The sequence below is a fragment of the Anomaloglossus baeobatrachus genome, chromosome 1, assembly GCF_048569485.1.
Source record: "Anomaloglossus baeobatrachus isolate aAnoBae1 chromosome 1, aAnoBae1.hap1, whole genome shotgun sequence".
Classification (NCBI taxonomy): domain Eukaryota; kingdom Metazoa; phylum Chordata; class Amphibia; order Anura; family Aromobatidae; genus Anomaloglossus; species Anomaloglossus baeobatrachus.
The window spans coordinates 875,971,079-875,993,808 of NC_134353.1; the positions used below are offsets into that span (position 1 = coordinate 875,971,079).

The window sequence follows — 22,730 nt, forward strand, 5'->3', positions numbered from 1 at the left end:
GCACTGACCTAAAGAATAAAGCCGTGTTATCACTTTTATAATATGTTGAACAGCATAACAAATAAAAAATAAACTATTCCTGAATTGCTATTTCTTCTTGATTCTGCCACACAAAAAGCAGAATAAAAAGCTATCAAAAATATTATGTGGCCCAAAATGGTACCAATAAAAACTCCAACGATCCCTCAAAAAACAAGCCATCACCTGACTCTGTCGGCAGAAGAATTAAAAAAAACTATAGCTTTCAAATTCAGTGATTAAAGGGAACCTGTCAGCAGAAATTTTGCACTAAACCTAAAAGATTCCCCCTCTGCAGCTCCTGGGCTGCATTCTGGATAGGTTCCTGTTGTTATTGTGCCCCCTTTGAGACCAAAATAAATACTTTATAAAGTGGTACCTTTTTGTATGCAAATCTTGTTATTTGTACACGGGGGCGGGCTGTCTGGTGTCCGTTATTCTCCCTCCTGCCGCTTTACGCCGTCCCCCATCGCTCATTTCCATAACTGAGGACGCCGCCCAGTGCTCCAGAGGTCTTGCGCATGCCCAGTGCCACTCTCGCGGGAGTGAACACTGTGCAGTGTGACCGCTGGTGACGTGAATGCGCAGGCGTGAGATTATGGGCGGCGCTGTGATTGTCATCAGCAAGTACCTGCCCATAAGCTCGTGCCCGCGCTTTTCACTCTGCCTCCACCGTTATGCTGCTCCGCTCCTCCCATCTATTTCCTTTTCCAGGGAAAGATGGGAAAGAGGTGACGTGGGTTCATCTGGCCAGCGCTTGCGCAGAACGGTGGAGGCAGAGGGGAAAGCGCGGGCACGAGATTATGGGCGGGTACTTGCTGATGGCAATCATAGCGCCGCCCATAATCTCACGCCTGCGCAATCATGTCACCAGCAGGCACACTGTGCACAGTGCTCACTCCCGCAAGAGTGGCACGGCGCCTGCGCGAGACCTCGGGAGCACTGGGCGGTGTCCTCAGTTATGGAAATGAGCGATGGGGGACGTAAAGCGGCAGGGGGGCGACTAACGGACGCAAGAGACAGTCCTCCCCTGTGTACATAAAAAAAGATTAGCATACAAAAAGGTAAGACGTTATAAAGTCTTTATTTTGGTGTCATAAGGGGCACAATAACAATAAAAACCTTTCTAGAATGCAGCCCAGGAGCTGCAGAGGGGGAATCTTTTAGGTTTATTGCAAAATTTCTGCTGACAGGTTCCCTTTAAAAAGAACCTTTAATTTGTAAAAAAGTGGGGGGGTTTTGTGTGATAATAGCCAAACCTAAAAAGCCAATTTAAATCTGGTATTTCTGTATCATGCTGACAGGAGCAATAAAGCCGCCTAATCACTTATACCACAAGGTGAACGGCATAAAAAATAGTAATAAAGTCAATTTTCTGCTGTTCTGGAACTTAGGGGTTCTGCAAATGAAGTCTGCAAACTATTCTAGGAAAATCCGTGCTCCAAAAATCAAATGGCGCTCCTTCCCTCCTGAGCCCTGTGGTGCGGCCAAACAGTACTGTACGGTCACATGTGGGGTATTGCCACATTCAGGAGAAATTGTGCAACACATTATGGGGCCTTTTTACCTATTCCCCTTATGAAAATTGGAAATCTGAGGTTAAAACAACATTTTAGTGGTAAATATGTAATAATCATTTTTTCTTCACCGCCCAATTATATAAAATTCTACTCTGTAAATGGCTCCAGCAAACCATTCTAACTAAATCTGAACTCCACTATGGCGCTCCTTCCCTTCTTAACTTTGTACTGCACCTCAAAAGTAGTTTTCAACCACATATGAGGTACTGGCTAACTCAAGAGAGATTGCACAACAAATTGTAGGGTTCATTTTCTCCTGTTAAGCCCGCTTTACACGCTACAATATATCTTACAATGTGTCGGCGGGGTCACGTCGTAAGTGACGCACATCTGGCATTGTAAGTTACATTGTAGCATGTAACAGCTACGTGCGATTGCGATTGAACGGTAAAATGTTCATCGCACGCACGTCGTTCAATTCCTAAAAATTGAACGTCAGGTTGTTCATCATACCCGGGGTTGCACACATTGCAGTGTGTGACACCCCAGGAACGATGAACAACAGCTTACCTGCGTCCCGCGGCTCCCGCCGGCTATGCAGAAGGAAGGAGGTGGGCGGGATGTTTACGTCCCGCTCATCTCCGCCCCTCCGCTTCTATTGGCCGGCTGCCACGTGACGTCGATGTCACGCTGAACGTCCCTCCCACTCCAGGAAGTGGATGTCCGCCACCCACATCGAGGTCGTATGGACGGGTAAGTACGTGTGATGGGGGGTTACTCGTTTGTGCGACACATTCAACAAATTTAATGTGCCGCACATATGATGGGGCGGGTACGATCGCATACGATATCGTATGGCTTTACACTTGTGAAAATGAAACACTTAGGGTTAAATCAACATTTTGTGCTAAAAATATCTTTTTTTAGTTTTTACGGCTCAACATTATAGAACCTGAGGGTTCTCACCAACCATCTAAATAAATTCCTTTGAGGGGTCTAGTTCCAAAATGGGGTCACTTGTGTTGGTTTTCCACACTGTTTAGGCACATCAGGGGCTCTCCAAAAATGACATGGCATCCGCTGTCTATTCCAGACAATTTTGAGTTCAAAAAGTCAAATGGCGCTCCTTCCCTTCTGAGCTCTACCGGCCATGCACCCAAACAGTAGATTTCCACCACATGTGAGGTATCAGCGTACTCAGGAAAACTTGCACAAAAAATTGTATGGCGCACTTTATCCTGTTACCTTTTCAGTTTTTCCTTCCACATTGTTTTATTTCCTGTGAAACAACTAAAGGGTTAATAAACTTATTAGATGTAGTTTTGAGCAGTTTGAGAGGTACAGATTTTACAATGGTGTCACTTTTGGGGTATTTACTGTCACCTAGGCCTCTCAAAGTCACTTCAAATGTGTTGTGGTCCCTAAAAAAAGGGTTTTGTAAATTTTGTTGGAAAAATGAGAAACTGATACATTTTTAACCCTTCTAATGTCCTAAGAAAAAAAAAATATGTTTCAAAAATTGCGCTGATGTAAAGTAAACATATGTTATTTAGTAACTATTTTGTGTGACATAGCTCTGTTTTAAGGGCATAAAAATAAAAAATCAGAAAATGGCAAAATTTGCAAATTACCAATATTTTCATAAATAAACAGAAAAAATATTGTACTAAATTTACCACTATCATGAAGTACAATATGTCATGAAAAAAAAAAAAAACCATTCTCAGAATCACCGGGATCCGTTGAAGTGTTCTAGAGTTATAACCTCATAAAGTGACACTGGTCAGAATTGCAAAAAAATGGCTTGGTCAGGAAGGTGAACACAGGCTGGGGTGAAGGGGTTAACATTGGAGTTGCTTGAGATGAGCATTTCATGACAAACACAGCTCTGTAATTAGATAATAGAGGTAAATTCTGCTGTCAGGTTCCCTTTAAATACATACAATCACATCCTTATTAAATTATTGAAATTTGAAGTTCATCCCTTGGACAGAGCAAAAATTAGACACCAGCCATTAATAGCCACTAAATACCTACGAGACTTGTCAAATTCTAAATATCCCACTGAGGCTACTTTCACACATCAGTTTTTTCCATCAGGCACAATCCGGAAAAAAACGTATAAAACGCATTCGGCGCCGGATCTGTTTTATCCCCATTGATTTGTATTAGCGCCGGATTGTGCCTCATGGCCTTGCGTTGCATCCGGCTTTTGACAGATCCGACGTAATTGGCTAAAGGGTGCTTTACACGCTGCGACATCGCTAGCGATTGCTAGCGATGTCGCATGCGATTGCACCCGCCCCGTCGTTCTAACGATATGTGGTGATCGCTGCCGTAGCAAGCATTATCATACCTGTGCAGCGACGTCGCTGTGATGGCCAAACAATCCCTCCCTCAAGGGGGAGGTGCGTTTTGGCGTCACAGCGTCATCACTGCCGCGTCACTAAGCGGCCGGCCAATAGAAGCAGAGGGGTGGAGATGAGTAGGACGTAACATGCCGCCCATCTCCTTCCTTCCTCATTGCCGGTAGAGGCAGGTAAGGAGATGTTCGTCGTTCCTGCAGTGTCACACTGTCAGCGATGTGTGATGCCGCAGGAACGACGAATAACGTCATACCGGCAGCAGCAGCGATATTAAGGACATGAGCGACGTGTCAACGAGCAACGATTTTTCACGTTTTTGTGCTTGTTGATCATCGCTCATTTGTGTTGCACGCTGCGATGTCGGTAACGGCGCCGGATGTACGTCACTACCGACGTGACCCCGATGATATATCGTTACCGATATTGCAGCGTGTAAAGCACCCTTAAGGCTAAGTGCACACATAATTTTTTTGCCATCAGGCACAATCCGGCGAAAAAACTAATGCAACGGATCCGTTGAAAAAAACCATCCATTGCATCAGTTTTTTCCATCCGTTTCTTCCGTTTTTTGACGGATCCGTTTTGATACTGAGCATGCTCAGTTTAAAAAAACGAAAACCAGAGCCAGATTCCGGCATATGACGGATGACGCTGGATCCGGCATCCATAGGCTTCCATTATAAAACACGCCGTACGGCCGGATCCGGCACGATCTGTTTTTTTTGCCGCACACAAAAACGTTCCCCTCAACGTTCCATCCGGACAAGCCGAAAGCCGGATGGAAAGCAATAGAATCTAATAGAAGTCTATGGGGGAAAAAACGTATCCGGCGTCAACAGACGCCGTGTGCATTTTTCATGTTTCTGCAGGATTGCGCCTGATGGCTAAAAACTGATGTTTGTACGCAGCCTAATGTGGCGGCCGGATGGAACGTCTCTTGTAACATTTTTTGTCTCTGACAAAAAAACGCATTGTGCTGGATCCGGTGCGATACGGCGTTATGTACAATGGAAGCCTATAGACACCGGATCCGGCGTAAGGCTGCTTTCACACCTCCAGTTTTTCCTGTGCGGCACAATCCGGCGCTTGCAGAAAAAACCCAACCGTTTTTTTTTTTACGCCAGTTGCAGTTTTTTTGCATAGACTTTCATTAGTGCCGGATTGTGCCGCATGGGCTTGCGTTCGGTACGGTTTTTGCCGCATGCGGCAGATTTAGCCGATGCGGCAGCCGGATGGAACGCTGCCTGGCACGTTTTTTTGTCCAGCAAAAAAAACCGCATCGTGCCGCATCCAGCCGATGCGGCGCGATTTGCAATGCACGCCTATGGACGCCGCATGTGGCGTCCTGCGGCAAGCACCGCATCCGGCCGCCGCATGCGTTTTTTTCCACTGTGCATGCTCAGTAGCGTGCCGCAAGCGGCAAAAACCGGACGGGCCGCATGTCAAAAACTTATGCAAAGGATGTGGTATTGTCGCCGCATCCGTTGCATAGGTTTTAGAGCCGCATTAGCAGGCTCTGCTAAAACCGGATGTGTGAAAGCAGCCTAATGCGGCAAAAAACGGATGTGGCCGCCGGATATGTTTTTTTAAACTGAGCATGCTCCAATTTATTGAAAAAAACCGGATCTAGCCAAAAAAACGGACCAAACGGATGCAAAAAAACGTCGGATCCGTTTTTTTTTTACGGATCAGGTATACCGTATCCGTCAAAAAAGGATCCAGCGCATAAGTTTTTTCATATTCTGCGCTGAATCGTTGCATCAGGCATATGCCGGATTGTGCCTGATGCCAAAAAACTGATGTGTGACATCCAATTGATATGTAACCTGAGGGGGGAAAAATGTAAACTGTGCCCCCTCCCATACACATCAGGAGAGCAGCACAGACACAATGGCAAGAACACAAAGGAGCACGTGTGTCCCCTGTAGGCTCCAGCCAAGGAGTAGAAGACACTTGTCTGAGCAGAACAAGCTCCATACACTGTATCCAGAGCTGGAAACTGCATTTCTCCCTCATCATTGTGTTACAGTAATGAAATTGCACTTCTGCATGATGATGTTAAGTATTCATTAGGGGCGGTAGAGGTAGGGTCTCTCCAGAACAGCTGAGGAGCTGTCCTCCTTGTCTTCAGCTTACAGGAGGCAGGTCCTGCTTCTTGCACCTCCTCTTCCCTCTCTCTATCTAATTCAGTAAAGTTTCAAAATTTGGGCAGCGGATGATGATCAGTCAGCGATGGGAAGAAAGGAGAGACAAGGATCTCCTGGAGAGAAGACATGCTGAAGTCCTGGCCAGGAGCCATGAGGAACATGTAGAGCCGGAGCTGTGATTTCTGCCCGGCAGACAGTCATCTGCTGTGAGAGGAGGAGAGCATGCAGCCAGGAGCAGGCAGCAGCACCCGGCACAGCAGCACCCGGCACAGTAGCACCCGGCACAGCAGCACCCGGCACAGCAGCACCCGGCACAGCAGCACCCGGCACAGCAGCACCCAGCACAGCAGCACTCGGCACAGCAGCACTGCATCTGGAGAACAGCTAAGGGAAATCATACACTTTCTGGAAGATTACAAAAGACATGTGCGTTATTATTGGGCTGTAACTTGGTATTGGTCCCCCAGAGCATGGTCAGCAGGAGATGTCCTCGGATTCTCTGCATAACAAGAAAGGAGATGACATTCTGCAAGGGATGGAAAGATATCACTGATTCATGGTTGTGTTAGGCTGGCACAGTGGAGGTAGATCATATATTCTCGGCAGCTATTGTCGGAAAGCTTTCCTGGACTTCAGCAGCTCTCCTCCATATGAGGATCCAGGACTGGTGGAGCTGTCCAACACTTCAGCACCTCTCCTTCAAAAAGTGATCCAGTCTGGTGGAACTGTCCAGCTCTTCAGCACCTCTCCTCTACACAGTGATCCAGTCTGGTGGAGCTGGCCAACACTTCAGCACCTCTCCTCTATACAGTGATCCAGTCTGGTGGAGCTGGCCAGTACTTCAGCACCTCTCCTTCAAAAAGTGATCCAGTACTGGTGGAGTTGTCCAGTTCTTCAGCACCTCTCCTTTAAACAGTGATCAGTTACTAGGATAGCTGAGCTGTCCATAACTTCAGCACCTCTTCTCTAGTGATGGGAGAGTTGTCAGGCACTGCAGCACCTCCATAAAATGAACCAGTACCGGTGGAGCTGTCTAGCAGTGACCAGTTCTTGAGGGAGCAGTCTAGCACCGCTCCTCCATCCAGTGACCAGGTCCTGAGGGAGCAGTGTAGGACCTCTCCTCCATCTAGTGACCAGGTCCTGAGGGAGCAGAGTAGGACCTCTCCTCCATCCAGTGACCAGGTCTTGAGGGAGCAGTCTAGTAACTCTCCTCCATCCAGGGACCAGGACCTGAGGGAGCAATCTAACACCTCTTCTCCACCCAGTGACCAGGTCCTGAGGGAGCAGTCTGGCATCTCTCCTCCACCCAGTGACCAGGTCCTGAGGGAGCAGTCTGGCACCACTTTTCCATCCAGTGACCAGGTCCTGAGGGAGCAATCTAACACCTCTCCTCCATCCAGTGACCAGGTCCTGAGGGAGCAATCTAACACCTCTTCTCCACCCAGTGACCAGGTTCTGAGGGAGCTGCCTAGCACCTCTCCTCCATCCAGTGACCAGGTCTTGAGGGAGCAGTCTAGTAACTCTCCTCCATCCAGGGACCAGGACCTGAGGGAGCAATCTAACACCTCTTCTCCACCCAGTGACCAGGTCCTGAGGGAGCAGTCTGGCATCTCTCCTCCACCCAGTGACCAGGTCCTGAGGGAGCAATCTAACACCTCTTCTCCACCCAGTGACCAGGTTCTGAGGGAGCTGCCTAGCACCTCTCCTCCATCCAGTGACCACGTCCTGAGGGAGCTGCCTAGCACCTCTCCTCCATCCAGTGACCAGGTTCTGAGGGAGCAGTGTAGCACCTCTTCTCCACCCAGTGACCAGGTCCTGAGGGAGCAGTGTAGCACCTCTCCTCCATCCAGTGACCAGGTTCTGAGGGAGTAGTTCAGCACTTTTTCTCCATCCAGTGACCAGTTCCTGTCATTCTTGCCTGGGTGACCCCTGTAGGAGGCAGCTGCCCCGCTCTTCTGCTCAGTGATCCTGTGTTGGACCGGTGCAGCATTTCATGTCCTTGCCCAGCAGGGTGATCCAGTCCTGATGCACCACTCCTGTGTGTGATCCTGGAGCATTTCATCAGCACTGCTCCACATGGTGATCCGGTGCTGGAGGAATCTGTCCAACTTTTCAGCACCTCGGCTCCCTATGGTGCACTGGAGGGAGAGAGCTGGAATGAGTGGCGCTCTCGTATGTCCCTCTCTGAACTTCTGCTGAGGAGCTGAGCTCAGATCACAGGACGTGTTTGTGTGGCCGCCAGTCTGCAGGGTATACCATGGATACAGAGGGCAGCAAACTGACTGCTCTGCTAAACAGCAGCAGCTGCAGCAACGGGAGCAGCCCAGGGAACCTGAAGGCACCAAAACATCTGTGGCGACCAGACCAACAGCAGCGCCAATTCCAGGCTCTGCATCAGCACCAAAGCTTTCTCCAGCATCAGGACCAGAGCCAGCCGCAGAGCCAGCCCCTGGTCCCATCCTTCACACCTCACTCCATTCTGCTCAGCCAGCTTCAGCCCCAAGTTTATCCCCTTCAGCCACAATCTCCACCTCCCCCCATACTACAGCCCCTATCCCCACCCCAAATCCACCCTCAGTGTCAAGCCCAGGCTCACCCATTGCTCCAGTTCCAACTCCAGTCCCAGCCGGCGCCCCCCCTGCAGACCCCGCCGGCGCCCCACTGCCCCCCAGTCTCCTCCCGGAGCAGATACCCCTCCAGCAGGGTGAGGCACCGAGGCTTCTCCGACACCGAGCGCTACCTGCACCGCCCGGCCATGGACCGCTCCTCCTATGCTGTGGACACCGGGCACAGACCGGGGCTGAAGAAATCCCGCATGTCCTGGCCCTCGTCCTTCCAGGGATTCAGACGGTAAGATGTCTCCATTATCAGGCTGGGCTATGGGTAAATCTTAGGGCACCGCTGTCTACATGCACGGGCTTTATCTTGAACCACTCTTAAAGACGCAGGCACCAAATACCGTGCTGTACGGCACCGCTCACCGGTGCGCACTGTCTGCACAGGGGTTAGTGATGACTTCTGTAGATTTGGGGTATTGGGGGGAATTAATGAGATTTCAATCCATCGCGATCCAGAAAAGTCCTCACATCCTAAGAACGGTTCAATCTGACTAACTGCACAGGAGAGGCAATGTCATAGACAGAAGCTCCACACTATGGTACTGTCACCCCACTGCATAACTCTCCCCGACCCCATCACTACAGCATTACACTCTCCCCCATAAATATATCAGTCTGTACCCTACCACCAAGTCATTGCTTCCCCTTCATAATGTAAACACCCATCAGTGTATAATTACACTCTCACCCCAATAAATATTTACACTATTACCCCATCAGAACGTAATTACCATCTCACCCCCATTACTATATCATTATACCCTTCCCCCATAACTATATCATTAGATGCTCCACCTAGCACAATTTCCCTATATGTTTACCCCATTACATGATCACACTATTAGCCATCACTGCATAATTACCCTCTCAGCCCCATTATTATATTGTTACACTATTACCCCATCAAAACCTAATTTCCTTCTCACCCCATTAATATATCATCATTACACCCTTCCCCCATAACTATATCATTACACCCTTCCCCCATAACTATATCATGATCACACTATTACCCATCACTGCATAATTACCCTCTCAGCCACATTATTATATCATTACACTATTACCCCATCAGAACATAATTTCCTTCTCACCCCCATAACTATATCATTATACCCTTTCCCCTTAACTACATCAGTAGATTCTCCACCTAGCACCATATTGTCCTTTACAGTGTGATTCCACTAATACCCATCACTACATAATAACATTCTTACCCCCATTACAATAGCATTATACTCTTCCCCATAACTATATCAGTACAGCTATAATATTATTTCACGTTTACCCCATTAAAATATGATTACACTATTGCCCCTCACTACATAATTACATTATTATATCATTACACTGTTACATCCTTGGTACATAACCCCATTACTATACCGGTCCCCCATACCTAAATCAGTACATGATCCCCTAGCATCATTCACTATGTTTCCACCCTGTACAATATGACTACACCATCACTACATAATTACCCTCTCACCCCCATTACTATATCATTATACCCTTCCACCATAGCTACATCATTAGATGCTCCACCTAGCAGAATTTCCCTACATGTTTACCCCATTACATGACCACACTATTACCCATCACTGCATAATTACCCTCTCAGCCCCATTATTATATCATTTCACTATTACCCCATCAGAACCTAATTTCCCACTCACCCCCATTACTATATCATTATACTCTACCACCATAAATACATAAGTAGATGTTCCACCTAGCACCATATCCCAATTACACTACACAATAACATTCTCACCCCATTACTATATCATTATACTTTTCCCCATAACTACATCAATACATGCTCCCTCTACATTTCCAGTTTACCCCCTGTACAATATGACTACACTATTACCCATTATTACATTAATAACCCTCTCACCTCCATTATTGTACATTTTCATTACACTGTTACCCCCTTGATATATACTTACCTCTATCCCCATTTCTATATCATTATACTCTTCCCCCATAACTATATCAGTACATCTATAATTATATTTTTTCACATTTACCCCATTAAAATATGATTACACTATTGCCCCTCACTACATAATTACATTCTTACCTCCATTATTATATCATTACACTGTTACCTCCTTGGTACATAACCCCATTACTATACCGTTCCCCCATACCTAAATCAGTACATGATCCCCTAGCATCATTCACTATGTTTACCCGCTGTACAATATGACTATACTATTACCCATCATTACATTAATAACCCTCTCACCCCCATTATTATACATTTTCATTACACTGTTACCCCCTTGATATATACCTACCTCTTTCCCCATTACTATATCATTATACTCTTCCCCCCATAACTACATCAGTACATGATCCCCTTGAATCATATCCCTACATGTTTACCTACCCATTACTAAATATTTACATTCTCACCTCCATTATTATATCATTACATTGTTACCCCCTTAGTACATACTGTACCTACCCTCTCACCCCCATTACTATATCACTATACCATCCCTCCATAACTACATCATTACATGAACCAATTGCAACATATCTCTACATCTTTACCCCTATTACACTATGATTTCACATTTACCCATCAATTCATAATTAGCCTCTCTCCCCATCATTATATATTACGCTCCCCCATAACTACACCTGTACATGTCCCCCTTAGCACTAGATCACATCTTCACCCCTGTCGCCCCATCTTTATATCAGTGAATTTTCACACCTTAAATATATTTAAAAACCCTGAGTTTATTATAGTATGTATATAAATAGGGCTTACCATTTATCTATCAGCCCTACAGCTATTTCTTTTGCTTTTGATCTTTATATTATACATTTATGTGAAAATTCTTGATCCATTGTTGGCAGGTGACTGGATAATGTGTCCTATTCTTGGGGCTTTAATCCTGCTATTTCTGTTTTGTGCTCAGTCATCTTGGGGCTTTTTATGGAAATGAGTTTTCTATCAGTATATATATATATCTGACTACTTCTATACACAGTGTGTCCACCCATATCCTGTCCACCACCATTAACTTGAGAACGGCGGCAGCTATAGGCATAGAAATGGTGTCTAGGTATAGTAAAGTATCCATGCGCTACGCAATGAAACCACCTATAGCGCCACCTGGTGGAAAACAACGGAGTTTAGCATTTTTAGCTTAAAAACGAAACGAGATAGAGAAAAAAAGTGAATTAAAAAATTGTAGGGCATCATCAATTCAATACGAATCGTCACCTTACATACAGAAACACTATGATATGAAACCCATGACCCCCCCCCAAAACATTGAATGCTGGTCACGCATATGGCGCTCATTTAACTTTAATGCTCAAAGTGGCCACCGTCAGCTGCAATGCACATCTGGACTCTGGACAGCATACTGTATCTTGCTGCACGTTGTGCAATATGGTAGGTGACACATTTGCACAAGCATCTGTGATACGTCGTCGTAGGTCCTGCAATGTTGGGGGAGGGGACGCATACACCTGCTGTTTGATGTGACCTCACAGAAAGAAGTCCAACGGGGTCAGGTCAGGTGAGCGTGGAGGCCACTCCACACAGCCACCATACATAATGACTTGTAGGAAGGTCTCCATGAGGTATCGCTTCACGTTCGCAGCCTTGTGAGTTTTATACATTCTAATCATAGCATTTCTGTATGGAAGGTGTCGATTCGTATTGAATTGATGATTCCCTACAACTTTGTAATTCATTTTTTTCTCTATCTTGTTCCGATTTCGATATAAAAATGCTAACTCTGTTGTTTTCCACCAGGTGGCGCTATAGGTGGTTTCATTGCGTAGCGCATGGCTATTTTACTATACCTAGACACCACTTCTATGCCTATAGCTGCCACCCTTCTCAAGTTAATGGCGGTGGACAGGATATGGGTGGACACACTGTATAAATATCTGACTACTTCTATATATAAATATCTGACTACTTCTATTGATAAATATCTAACTACTTCTATATACAAATATCTGACTACTTCTATATATAAATATCTGATTACTTCTATATATAAATATCTGACTACTTCTATATATAAATATCTGACTACTTCTATATATAAATATCTGACTACTTCTATATATAAATATCTGACTACTTCTATTTATAATAATCTGACTACTTCTATATATAAATATCTGACTACTTCTATATATAAATATCTGACTACTTCTATTTATAAATATCTGAATACTTCTATATATAAATATCTGATTACTTCTATATATAAATATCTGACTACTTCTATATACAAATATCTGATTACTTCTATATATAAATATCTGACTACTTCTATTGATAAATATCTGACTACTTCTATTGATAAATATCTGACTACTTCTATATATAAATATCTGACTACTTATATATATAAATATCTGACTACTTCTATATATAAATATCTGACTACTTCTATATACAAATATCTGACTACTTCTATTGATAAATATCTGATTACTTCTATATACAAATATCTGACTACTTCTATATATAAATATCTGACTACTTCTATATATAAATATCTGACTACTTCTATATATAAATATCTGACTACTTCTATATATAAATATCTGACTACTTCTATATATAAATGGAGAGGGGAGCCAGCACGATCTGAAATTGGCATGCATCATATAAAAAGTGAAAATTCACAGATTTATTCCAACTGTACTACAATAAAAAAATGAGATTTTTAGCAAATAATTGATCAATTTTTTGAGCCACCCCTGCCAACGTCACGGCAAATCTCAATAGGGGGGTCCTACTCTACATTCTGTATTTCATGTGCCATGCGGCCTCCTAGATAAAGTTAAAAGCAGAACCATAATAGAGCACACATACCTGTAACCTGTATATAACCGCTTCTATGTTGCAAAAAAGGCACTTGTGGATAGAGACCAGCCCAGGTCCCAGCATGTGGAGCAAGCCCTACACATACCAGGACTATATCAGAACTGACCCTCCCAGTGCCAGACAGCAACCATTGATAAAGGCGGACCAGATCCAAGATGGTGCTTAATTAGCATTGCCTGTGGAAAGGGGTGAGGTAACTGAATCTGAACAGCCACCAACAGGAGGAATACATAGCAAACCAAAATCAGGCGTGCATGGCATGGTGGTGACCGGCCACCAGAATTTGTAGCATAACTACGACCAAACAGAGAGAGAGGGGAGCCAGCACGATCTGAAATTGGCATGCATCATATAAAAAGTGAAAATTCACAGATTTATTCCAACTGTACTACAATAAAAAAATGAGATTTTTAGCAAATAATTGATCAATTTTTTGAGCCACCCCTGCCAACGTCACGGCAAATCTCAATAGGGGGGTCCTACTCTACATTCTGTATTTCATGTGCCATGCGGCCTCCTAGATAAAGTTAAAAGCAGAACCATAATAGAGCACACATACCTGTAACCTGTATATAACCGCTTCTATGTTGCAAAAACTACTACTATACTACTTCTATATATAAATATCTGACTACTTCTATATATAAATATCTGACTACTTCTATTTATAAATATCTGACTACTTCTATATATAAATATCTGACTACTTCTATATATAAATATCTGACTACTTCTATATATAAATATCTGACTACTTCTATATATAAATATCTGACTACTTCTATATATAAATATCTGACTACTTCTATATATAAATATCTGACTACTTCTATATATAAATATCTGACTACTTCTATATATATAAATATCTGACTACTTCTATTGATAAATATCTGACTACTTCTATATATAAATATCTGACTACTTCTATATATAAATATCTGACTACTTCTATATATAAATATCTGACTACTTCTATATATAAATATCTGACTACTTCTATATATAAATATCTGACTACTTCTATATATATAAATATCTGACTACTTCTATATATAAATATCTGACTACTTCTATATATAAATATCTGACTACTTCTATTGATAAATATCTGACTACTTCTATTGATAAATATCTGACTACTTCTATTGATAAATATCTGACTACCTATTATAACAATGCATGTATTCATTATTATGAGTAGATGTGATTTGTGTTCTTGTTGTGACCCCGGTGTAATAGAGACTATTTTATCGCCATCACCTGTGTACATTGGCTCCAGTTGGATAGTTAGACCATAGTTTTGATCAATACGAGGTGTAAGCCGCGATCCTTCTGCGTCCATCATGGTTTTCACAAGTTTCTCGCCCATCTTGTGATCTTTCCATGTTTCCACATTTTAATATCTGAACAGCAGGTGACCAATCTTTTATCATATCTGGTGATTTAGTTTTTAATTATAATTCTAGTAATCCCTGTAGATGATGTAGATGATCTCTACTGACATCTAACGAGCAAAAGTCTTTTCTTACATGGATTCACTCTTAAGATAAAATGTATTATTATTATCAAACATGTATGTAGCACCTGAACGAGTGACTGATTAGCAATCGTACATGACACGATGGCTGTGCGTCTTCCCATGTAATTGGCATTTACTGTACAGCAGATGTAGATGACAGCCAGCACTTCTAGCGTTCTGAATCCCCATTATGGAGCGCATTTCGGAAGTGTGCAGATTGGGCAATACCCTACAAGTGGTAAATAGCTTGTCATGGCAGCTATTCAAGAATCTAAGTAAATGTGACTTTCATTTATCAGGAACATAGCCTGCCTCCTGGTATACAATGTAGGATTCCTTATTGCTGTTGCTGTACAGATAGGAGAATCCATTGTTCACATGGATGTGGCTTCTATTTTTAGCTGTAATTGACAGCAGTGATGCCACATAGATCTGTAGCTGTTGTGTGCAGCTGCCGGGGCCTCCGCAGACGTGTGTATCTGCAACTTTAATGGGAAATCGGAGTATTCTCTCAAAACTTTATTGGCGCTGCATTTCGTTTACCTGGTGCATGATACAATATCTCTAAGGCCTCCGACACACATCCGTGCCGCCGGTACGTCTTTGCCATTTTTTGCACGTACCGGCGGCACGGAGACACGTTCAGCAATGCTACCCTATTGTAGCAGGCACACACACGTAAAACCACACGGAACGTGTGTCCGTGTTCGTTTGTACGTGAGTGCATTTTTCTACACGCTGACATGTCCGTTTTTCTCCGGCATCACGGGTGTCACACGGCCCGCACCCGTACCACACGAGTGTAGTGTGGATGCGGTCCCGTGTGACACGCGCCGGAGAAAACACACGTGTCAGTGAAAAAAAACCAAAACATTTACTCACCTTCTCCAGCCCTCCTGTCTCTGCCGCTGCTGTCACTTGCTGCCGACCGCCGCTCATTATGCTCATTTAATATTCACTTCACTGCGGCCGGCAGCAGCGGGTAGACGGGAGGGCTGGAGACCGAGGATCAGCACCACGGACAGCAGCGCGGACCACGTGAGTATGCAAATTACCGGTTCTACGTGTGCTATCGTGGATAGCACACGTAGAACACACGTGGACCGCACAAACCCGAGACACGTACTTACCACACGCAACACGCAGGGTAAATACGTGTCTCGCGGCACATGCTTGTTTTTAACGGAAGTGTGTTTCAGGCCTAAGGCTGAGTTCACATGTCCTGTAATGATCCATTAGAACAAATGGCGATAAGGGAGGAAAGAGAAGAGGGAAACCCTGTGTCTAGGGAAGGGGGAGATGGTGACCTCTGTTCCAACTTTCCGCTGGCCTCTGGATCCCCTGACCACCCTAGATAGGTTCTGCACCCATGAGCCGAGCGGGATACCTGACCCTATACTGGGCCCTATGTAAGGAATGGATGGGATGAGTGTGTAGTCAATGTCACTAAGCAACTGATTTCTGCCAGATCTGTTTTTTTTAACTTGGGAGTCTATTAACACTAGAAGTCCCAGAGAGGGGTCATTTAACATTTCTACCTTTGGAACCCAGAGGCGAGTCGAATGACCTGAAGGATTTTAGCTAACATCCTATAATCACCGTCTTTTGTTCTGTAATTAAGGCCATTACTGTCGCACCACAGGAGGTTGTTGTTTTCCATTGAGTTTAGCCATTTAGTTTCTAGTTACTTCTATTCAGTTTATTGTATTTGTCATATGACCCTCTTTCGGGACTTCAGGGGAGAGCTTGAAATTTCTGGGACTTCTAGTGTTAACGGATTGTTATTTAGCCATACACTGTACTTGCATTTGCAACAGATCTTTTATTTTCTTAATAAATTGACGATAAATAGCAATCCATTAATGGATCCGTTGTCCATAGACTCCACATGTTAAAGGGAACTTGTCACCAGATTTTTCCCTATTATACTAAAAGAATCCCCTTCTGCAGCTCCTGGGCTGCATTCTATGAAGGTGCACCTTGGCCCTGACTCCCCTTCCAGACCCCAAAAATAACTTTATAAAACCTGGCCGTTAGGTATGTTAATTACCATTGGTTGGCCAAATGGGCGGGCTCATTTTCTGCTCTTTTATCCCCCTCCTGACGCTGATTGTCGTTCTCCTGTCTTGATTGACGGGATGATGCCTCCGTCATCCTCCTCATCGTATTTTCAAATCTCGCGTCTGTGCAGTTAGGTCAGCTCGCGCAAGCGTAGTTCGCTCTGCCATATCGCGGGCAGAGCAGAAAACAGCTGCCCTTGCTTGCGCCGGTGCGCTAAATGCAAAGGCGCGAGATTATGGGCGGGTACGAGCATGGCGTTGGTGAGGTCGGCGCTGTGTATGACCTCACCAGCGCCATGCTCATACCCACCCATAATCTCGCGCCTGCGCATTTAGCTCACCAGCACAAGCTAGGGCAGCTGTTTTCTGCTCTGCCCGCGATATGGCAGAGCGAACTGCGCCTGCGCGAGCCGACCTAACTGCACAGGTGCGAGATGTGAAAATGCGACGAGGAGGATGACAATGGAGGTGTCATCCCGTCAATCAAGAAAGTAGGACGGCGATTAGCGGCAGGAGGGGGGGGCAGGAGCAGAAAATGAGCTCACCCATCTGGCCAACCAAAATATTTAGCATACCTAAGGGCCAAGTTTTATAAAGTTATTTTTAGGGTCTGGAAGGGGAGTCAGGGCCAAGGTGCACCTTCATAGAATGCAGCCCAGGAGCTGCAGAAGGGGATTCTTTTAGTTTAATAGGGAAAAATCTGGTGACAGGTTCCCTTTAAAAACGGATCCGGCTAACATCTGTTATTTAACAACGAGAAAAAAAAGTTGTATTTGGACAACTTTTTTTGCAAACGGATCTCTAACGGATCCATGATAACAGATGACTACAGGACATGTGAACCCGACCTAATAAGTAGAAAACACAACTATTGATTATGGCCTTAAAATATACATTTCACAGTTATATTGTGTGTCAGTTGTATAGTTATTTTAAAGATATGATTTGTACTGGAAGCAAAACTTGGATGTATAATGATAAAATATCAGGGAAAAAAACATTTTGATTGCAATGCAAATTCAGCTCTGCTTCATAACGTCCATGTGCCCCATCTGTATAGCTCACAGGTAATAATGAACAAAAAGAAATAGAAGAGCATGGGCAATTTAAAGGACTAAAATCCAAATATTTTAATAAGGTTGCATGATCCACAATGTATTTTTAACATGCAATCTTCATAAAATATCTGGAATTTAGTCCTTTAAATTGCCCCATCCTTTCCTTTTTCTATTTGTTCAATGATAAAATACACATGACACAAGCTCTTCAATTAAGTCTTATTTAAATAGAATCTGTCACCAGGTTTTCGCTCCCCCATCTGAGAGCAAACTAACATAGGAGCAGAGAGCCTGATTCCAGCGATGTGTCACTTACTGGGCTGCTTAGTGTAGTTTTGATAAAATCACTGATTAATCAACAGTATATTATCATTACAGGACTACTTGGCATGCTGCAGGTAGTCCAGCATATTCATCAGCTCTGTATAACTTCTAGATTTGCAGCAGAGAAAACACTGATTTTATCAAAATGACAGGAAACAGCTCAGTAAGTGACACATCGCTGGAATCAGGTTCTCTGTCTCTACATTATGCTGCTCTCAGATGGGGAGCAAAAACCTGGTGACAGATTCCCTTTAAGGGTGATTACAAGGAGCATTTTTTAATTCTGGAGAACCTGTCCTGCATTATACAGACATCATATTCATTTTAGTAGGAACCGGCTGCTCACTTTACCCTTTGGTGAGACTACAATGACTTTGAGTACCTACTTCTTGGTTTTATCACTAGTTTACAGCTAATTATTGGGGTAATTATCTCAGCAGTTATATAGTTTATTAAACACAATCTGTCAGTAGGGTGAACCCTCCGAAGCCATCTATATGGGCCTACAAGTCTTAGGAAACTGAAGAAAATGATGAGAGAAAAATTAGTAGAAAAAACAGCATCCACTTGATCAAGAAATGATTCATTAAAATATCACATTTATTCCAAAGTTTAAAAAAATGTGGGAAAGGTTAAAAAATACACAGACACCTGAAAGCCGCAAAAACTGTCATGCGAGTTTGGGTTATGCAAAAATTATGGACCTCTTCAAAGTGTTTTACTTTAGATCTCCTGGTGAAAACGTTTTGCAGAGAGAATACATTTTGTTCCAAATGCAGCCCACTCTTGCCATTGGGTTGTGGGGTTAAGGCAGGCATAATTTACAATGATGTGTTGTGAATACATTTGAATTAGATTCCAGTTTGGGTCTCCCTCTTGTGGTCAGTGCTGGTAATGCAGTTTACTTGCTGAGTGGGAACTGGACAGCTCAGTAGGATTTGCAATCAGGCCATTTGGTTTGGGCCTATATAACTCTGTAGCTTCCTTTTGTTCCTTGCCGGTGCTCAATTGTATTTCCTGTGTTCTAAGGACTTCCTGAAACCAGCCCTGTTCTCTCTGTCTGCCAAAACTCCTCTCAGATAAGTAGGTCTTGTACCTTTGCTTTTGGTTTTTCACTTTATTGTGATTTTGCCTGTGTGGAGTTCCTGGTGGAATTGGATTATTCCCTGCTGGGAGTATCTGTGTACCTTGCTCCATGTTCTGTTATGTATTATGTTTTGTCATGCTTGGTACAATATTCAGTCCCCTCTCCATATCAATGTTTTTCTTGGATCCCAGTAACACTAGAGTACTGATATAGTGGGGGAGAGGCTGTTTAGGCTCAGTATTTTTCCATGTCAGGAGTGCTGGTATTTATTAGGGGTTTACGGCTGCAGTCAGTGCTCTTTCCTATTCTTTTCTATGCAGATAGTTTTGGGCCTCATCTTTGCTTACTCTGTTATCTAGCTACATATTTTGTTTTCCTACATCATTGTAATCTTTACATGTGGGGGGCTATCTATATCTTTGAGGACTACTCTGAGGCAGATTAGCTTTTCTACATTTCTCTCTGTTAGAGTATTTAGCTCTCTGGCTGTGTCGAGATGACTAGGTCATCGTAGGCTCGTCCCACGGCTACTTCTAGTTGTGTCAGTATTAGGTCTGCAGTCTGTTAAGGTTCCAGCCACTCTGGTTATTTTCTGGGTTCCGAGTTATTGCTCTTTTTCTGATCCTCCTCGGTCACTGGATCAGAACAGTGATGCAATCCAAGTTATGCATCTACACCTTAAATCCGTCTACATACAAGTGATGAGTCATTTTGTCAGCACGCGTGCTATGCCATTCATACACAGACCAGTAAGAAATATACACAGATCTAGGTAGAACATATGACTGCTTTAATTACGGAAGTTCACATATATTTAAAGAAATCAGTTGGCTAGAGCCCATAATACGTGGCACATCTCCTATTGGGTAAACTGTAAAAAGAGCTTATTCTGCGAGATATATATATATATATATATATATATATATATATATATATATATATATATATATATATTTATATTTATATATATTGCATCATTTTATATTAAGCTAAGTCAACATGATTCACTTATCACATGAAAGTCCCAGAATGTCTCGTGAGTCTTATGATGTCTGAATACAGATATAAGTGCAGTAGTTAGTCAGGTAGTCAGGAACAGTGAGGTTGAGCCGCCGGGGAATGGGGGCACCACTAATCTAGGGTGCTTAAAGCCCCATTGTTAGGTAGGACACAGATAAGGGACAGGTATACCCCCTTTGGTCCATATTACACCAATTTACCTTATATACTTACCTCAGATGCCTCTATAAGCTTTCCTATACCTTGCCACTTAGTGTGCACCTTCACAATACATACACTTTGTATGTTTGATGTTTGTTCAATTGGGAGATTTTAATTGATTATCAATAAATTGACTATTTTTATGGGTATTAATTTTTGGTCTATATGCAGTACACAGTGCAAGCGCCATTTTCAGTCCTGCTTTTTGGATATCTTCATATAATTCTTAATACTCATAACAGTTCCTAACCATGTCCATAGCAGTGGTATTACAGGTCAGGATCTGTTCAAATGTTCAGTTTTCAGTTGTTTGTAATGGATCTGGTATTAAAGCAAAAAAAACTTGATAAATTGCAAACAAAGCAAAAATGTATAGACACATTGTTTTCCTGTTTGGCATCCATTGTTGTTCTGTTTGTAAAATCTGTTTTTACTAGAGGTATCTGTGAGCACCGCTAGTGCTTTCGGGCTACGCCCGTCCATCATCAACCCTTTTCCAATAGATTTTAATGTTAATTAAAAAAAATAACCCTTTTTTTTGGCCAGAAAAGAAAGTTGTGCAAACAACAGATTGTAACAGGATGTAACGAAGCGAAATATATTTTAGGACATTTCCATATCCATTCGGAATGGATCCTGTACTGGATCATTTTATCTCCATTTTTCTCATCCCGAAACAGATGTGGACAAGGAAATACCTACATAGCCGATATCAGGATACGCTGCAGTATCTGAGACTTTCAGAAGACACTTGAAGCAGTTAGGTTGCGTCCTCATGATGTAATGTGTAGATCAATTTACAAGGAGCGCAGATGAACACAGGTCAGGGTTACTAATGCATAAATGTTCTCATAAAGCAAAACTAAGTTAGCCAGGCTCACAAGTTGCTCAGACGCATGGCAATGGCCGTCATCATCATTTAGCTCTTGTCAATGTTTTCTACCCAACAGTCAGTAAAAGATTAAAGTCTAATGTAATGAAATTGGGATTAAATGTCGGCAGAAAGAATCTATACTTGCTTAGTTGTTTTGTAGCTGCTAAAGGTTTGCTTTGATTTGTAGAGTAATATTATAGCAATATCGATAATAAAATGGAAAAATAAACTGACGAGGATGGATTGTCTCACAATGGAAACTTTCAACACTTAATTCCTATCTAGTGAGAAAGGATTTCTCCAGGAGTGGATTATACTGCCTTTCTTTTGTGTATAAACCATAACAAAACAAATACAACAGTTGAAACATTCTTTTTTTTCCCACCGTTTTCAACCTAAAAATACTGAGTATTTGATGCAGAAATTTTCTGTACCCAAAACTGCATCTTTTGGCAGAAACACGCACCAAAAAGCAAGTTTTTTGCAGCATTTTGGTGCGTTATTTGGTGCGTTTTTTGGCCATGCATTTTTGATAATGAAGTCAATGGGTGGAAGGGCTAAAAAAAACAGGGAAAACGGGGTGCAGGGCTCGGCCCACCCCAGACCTGCAGACTGGCTGTGACATGTAGTTCTAGTGTTTTATCGTGTAATAGTATTGTGTGGCCACAAGATGGCAATGGTGTGCTCGGCCACTTCCCTGGTCCTGTGGGATAGGAAAGGGTTAGTGGGGTGGAGCAAGAGGGACAAAAAGGAAACCTCAGGAAGCAAAGGGCAGGAGAGTCCCCAAGAGGAGAAGGATACTACACCTGTGGGAGGTGTGACGTGAAGCCCGATTAGAGTAAATTACTGGACCATAAGGGCCAATCCTGTACTGGTGGAACGTGGGATCCTAGAACTGGAGGATTGTGCTTAACTACGTACACTGTTCTGGGGTATAATCCAGCTGGTTGGAAAGGCGACCGTTCCCCTACTGCTATTGCCCAATGAACCCCCCTGGCACCTGAAGGTCAGTTGCGTAGGGTAGGTCTGGTTTTGG

The 22,730-nt window shown here is 43.3% G+C and overlaps 1 protein-coding gene across 1 annotated transcript in view; it reads left to right on the top strand.

Annotated features, from left to right (window-relative positions):
* The first annotated feature begins 6,130 nt into the window (after positions 1–6,130).
* PDE4D (phosphodiesterase 4D) overlaps positions 6,131–22,730 on the top strand; it is a 1,198,511-nt gene continuing 1,181,911 nt past the window's right edge. The window contains exon 1 of the mRNA XM_075326371.1: positions 6,131–8,901. Coding sequence (XP_075182486.1) covers positions 8,309–8,901 — 593 coding nt within the window. The 5' untranslated portion in view covers positions 6,131–8,308. The remainder of the gene's footprint in view (positions 8,902–22,730) is intronic.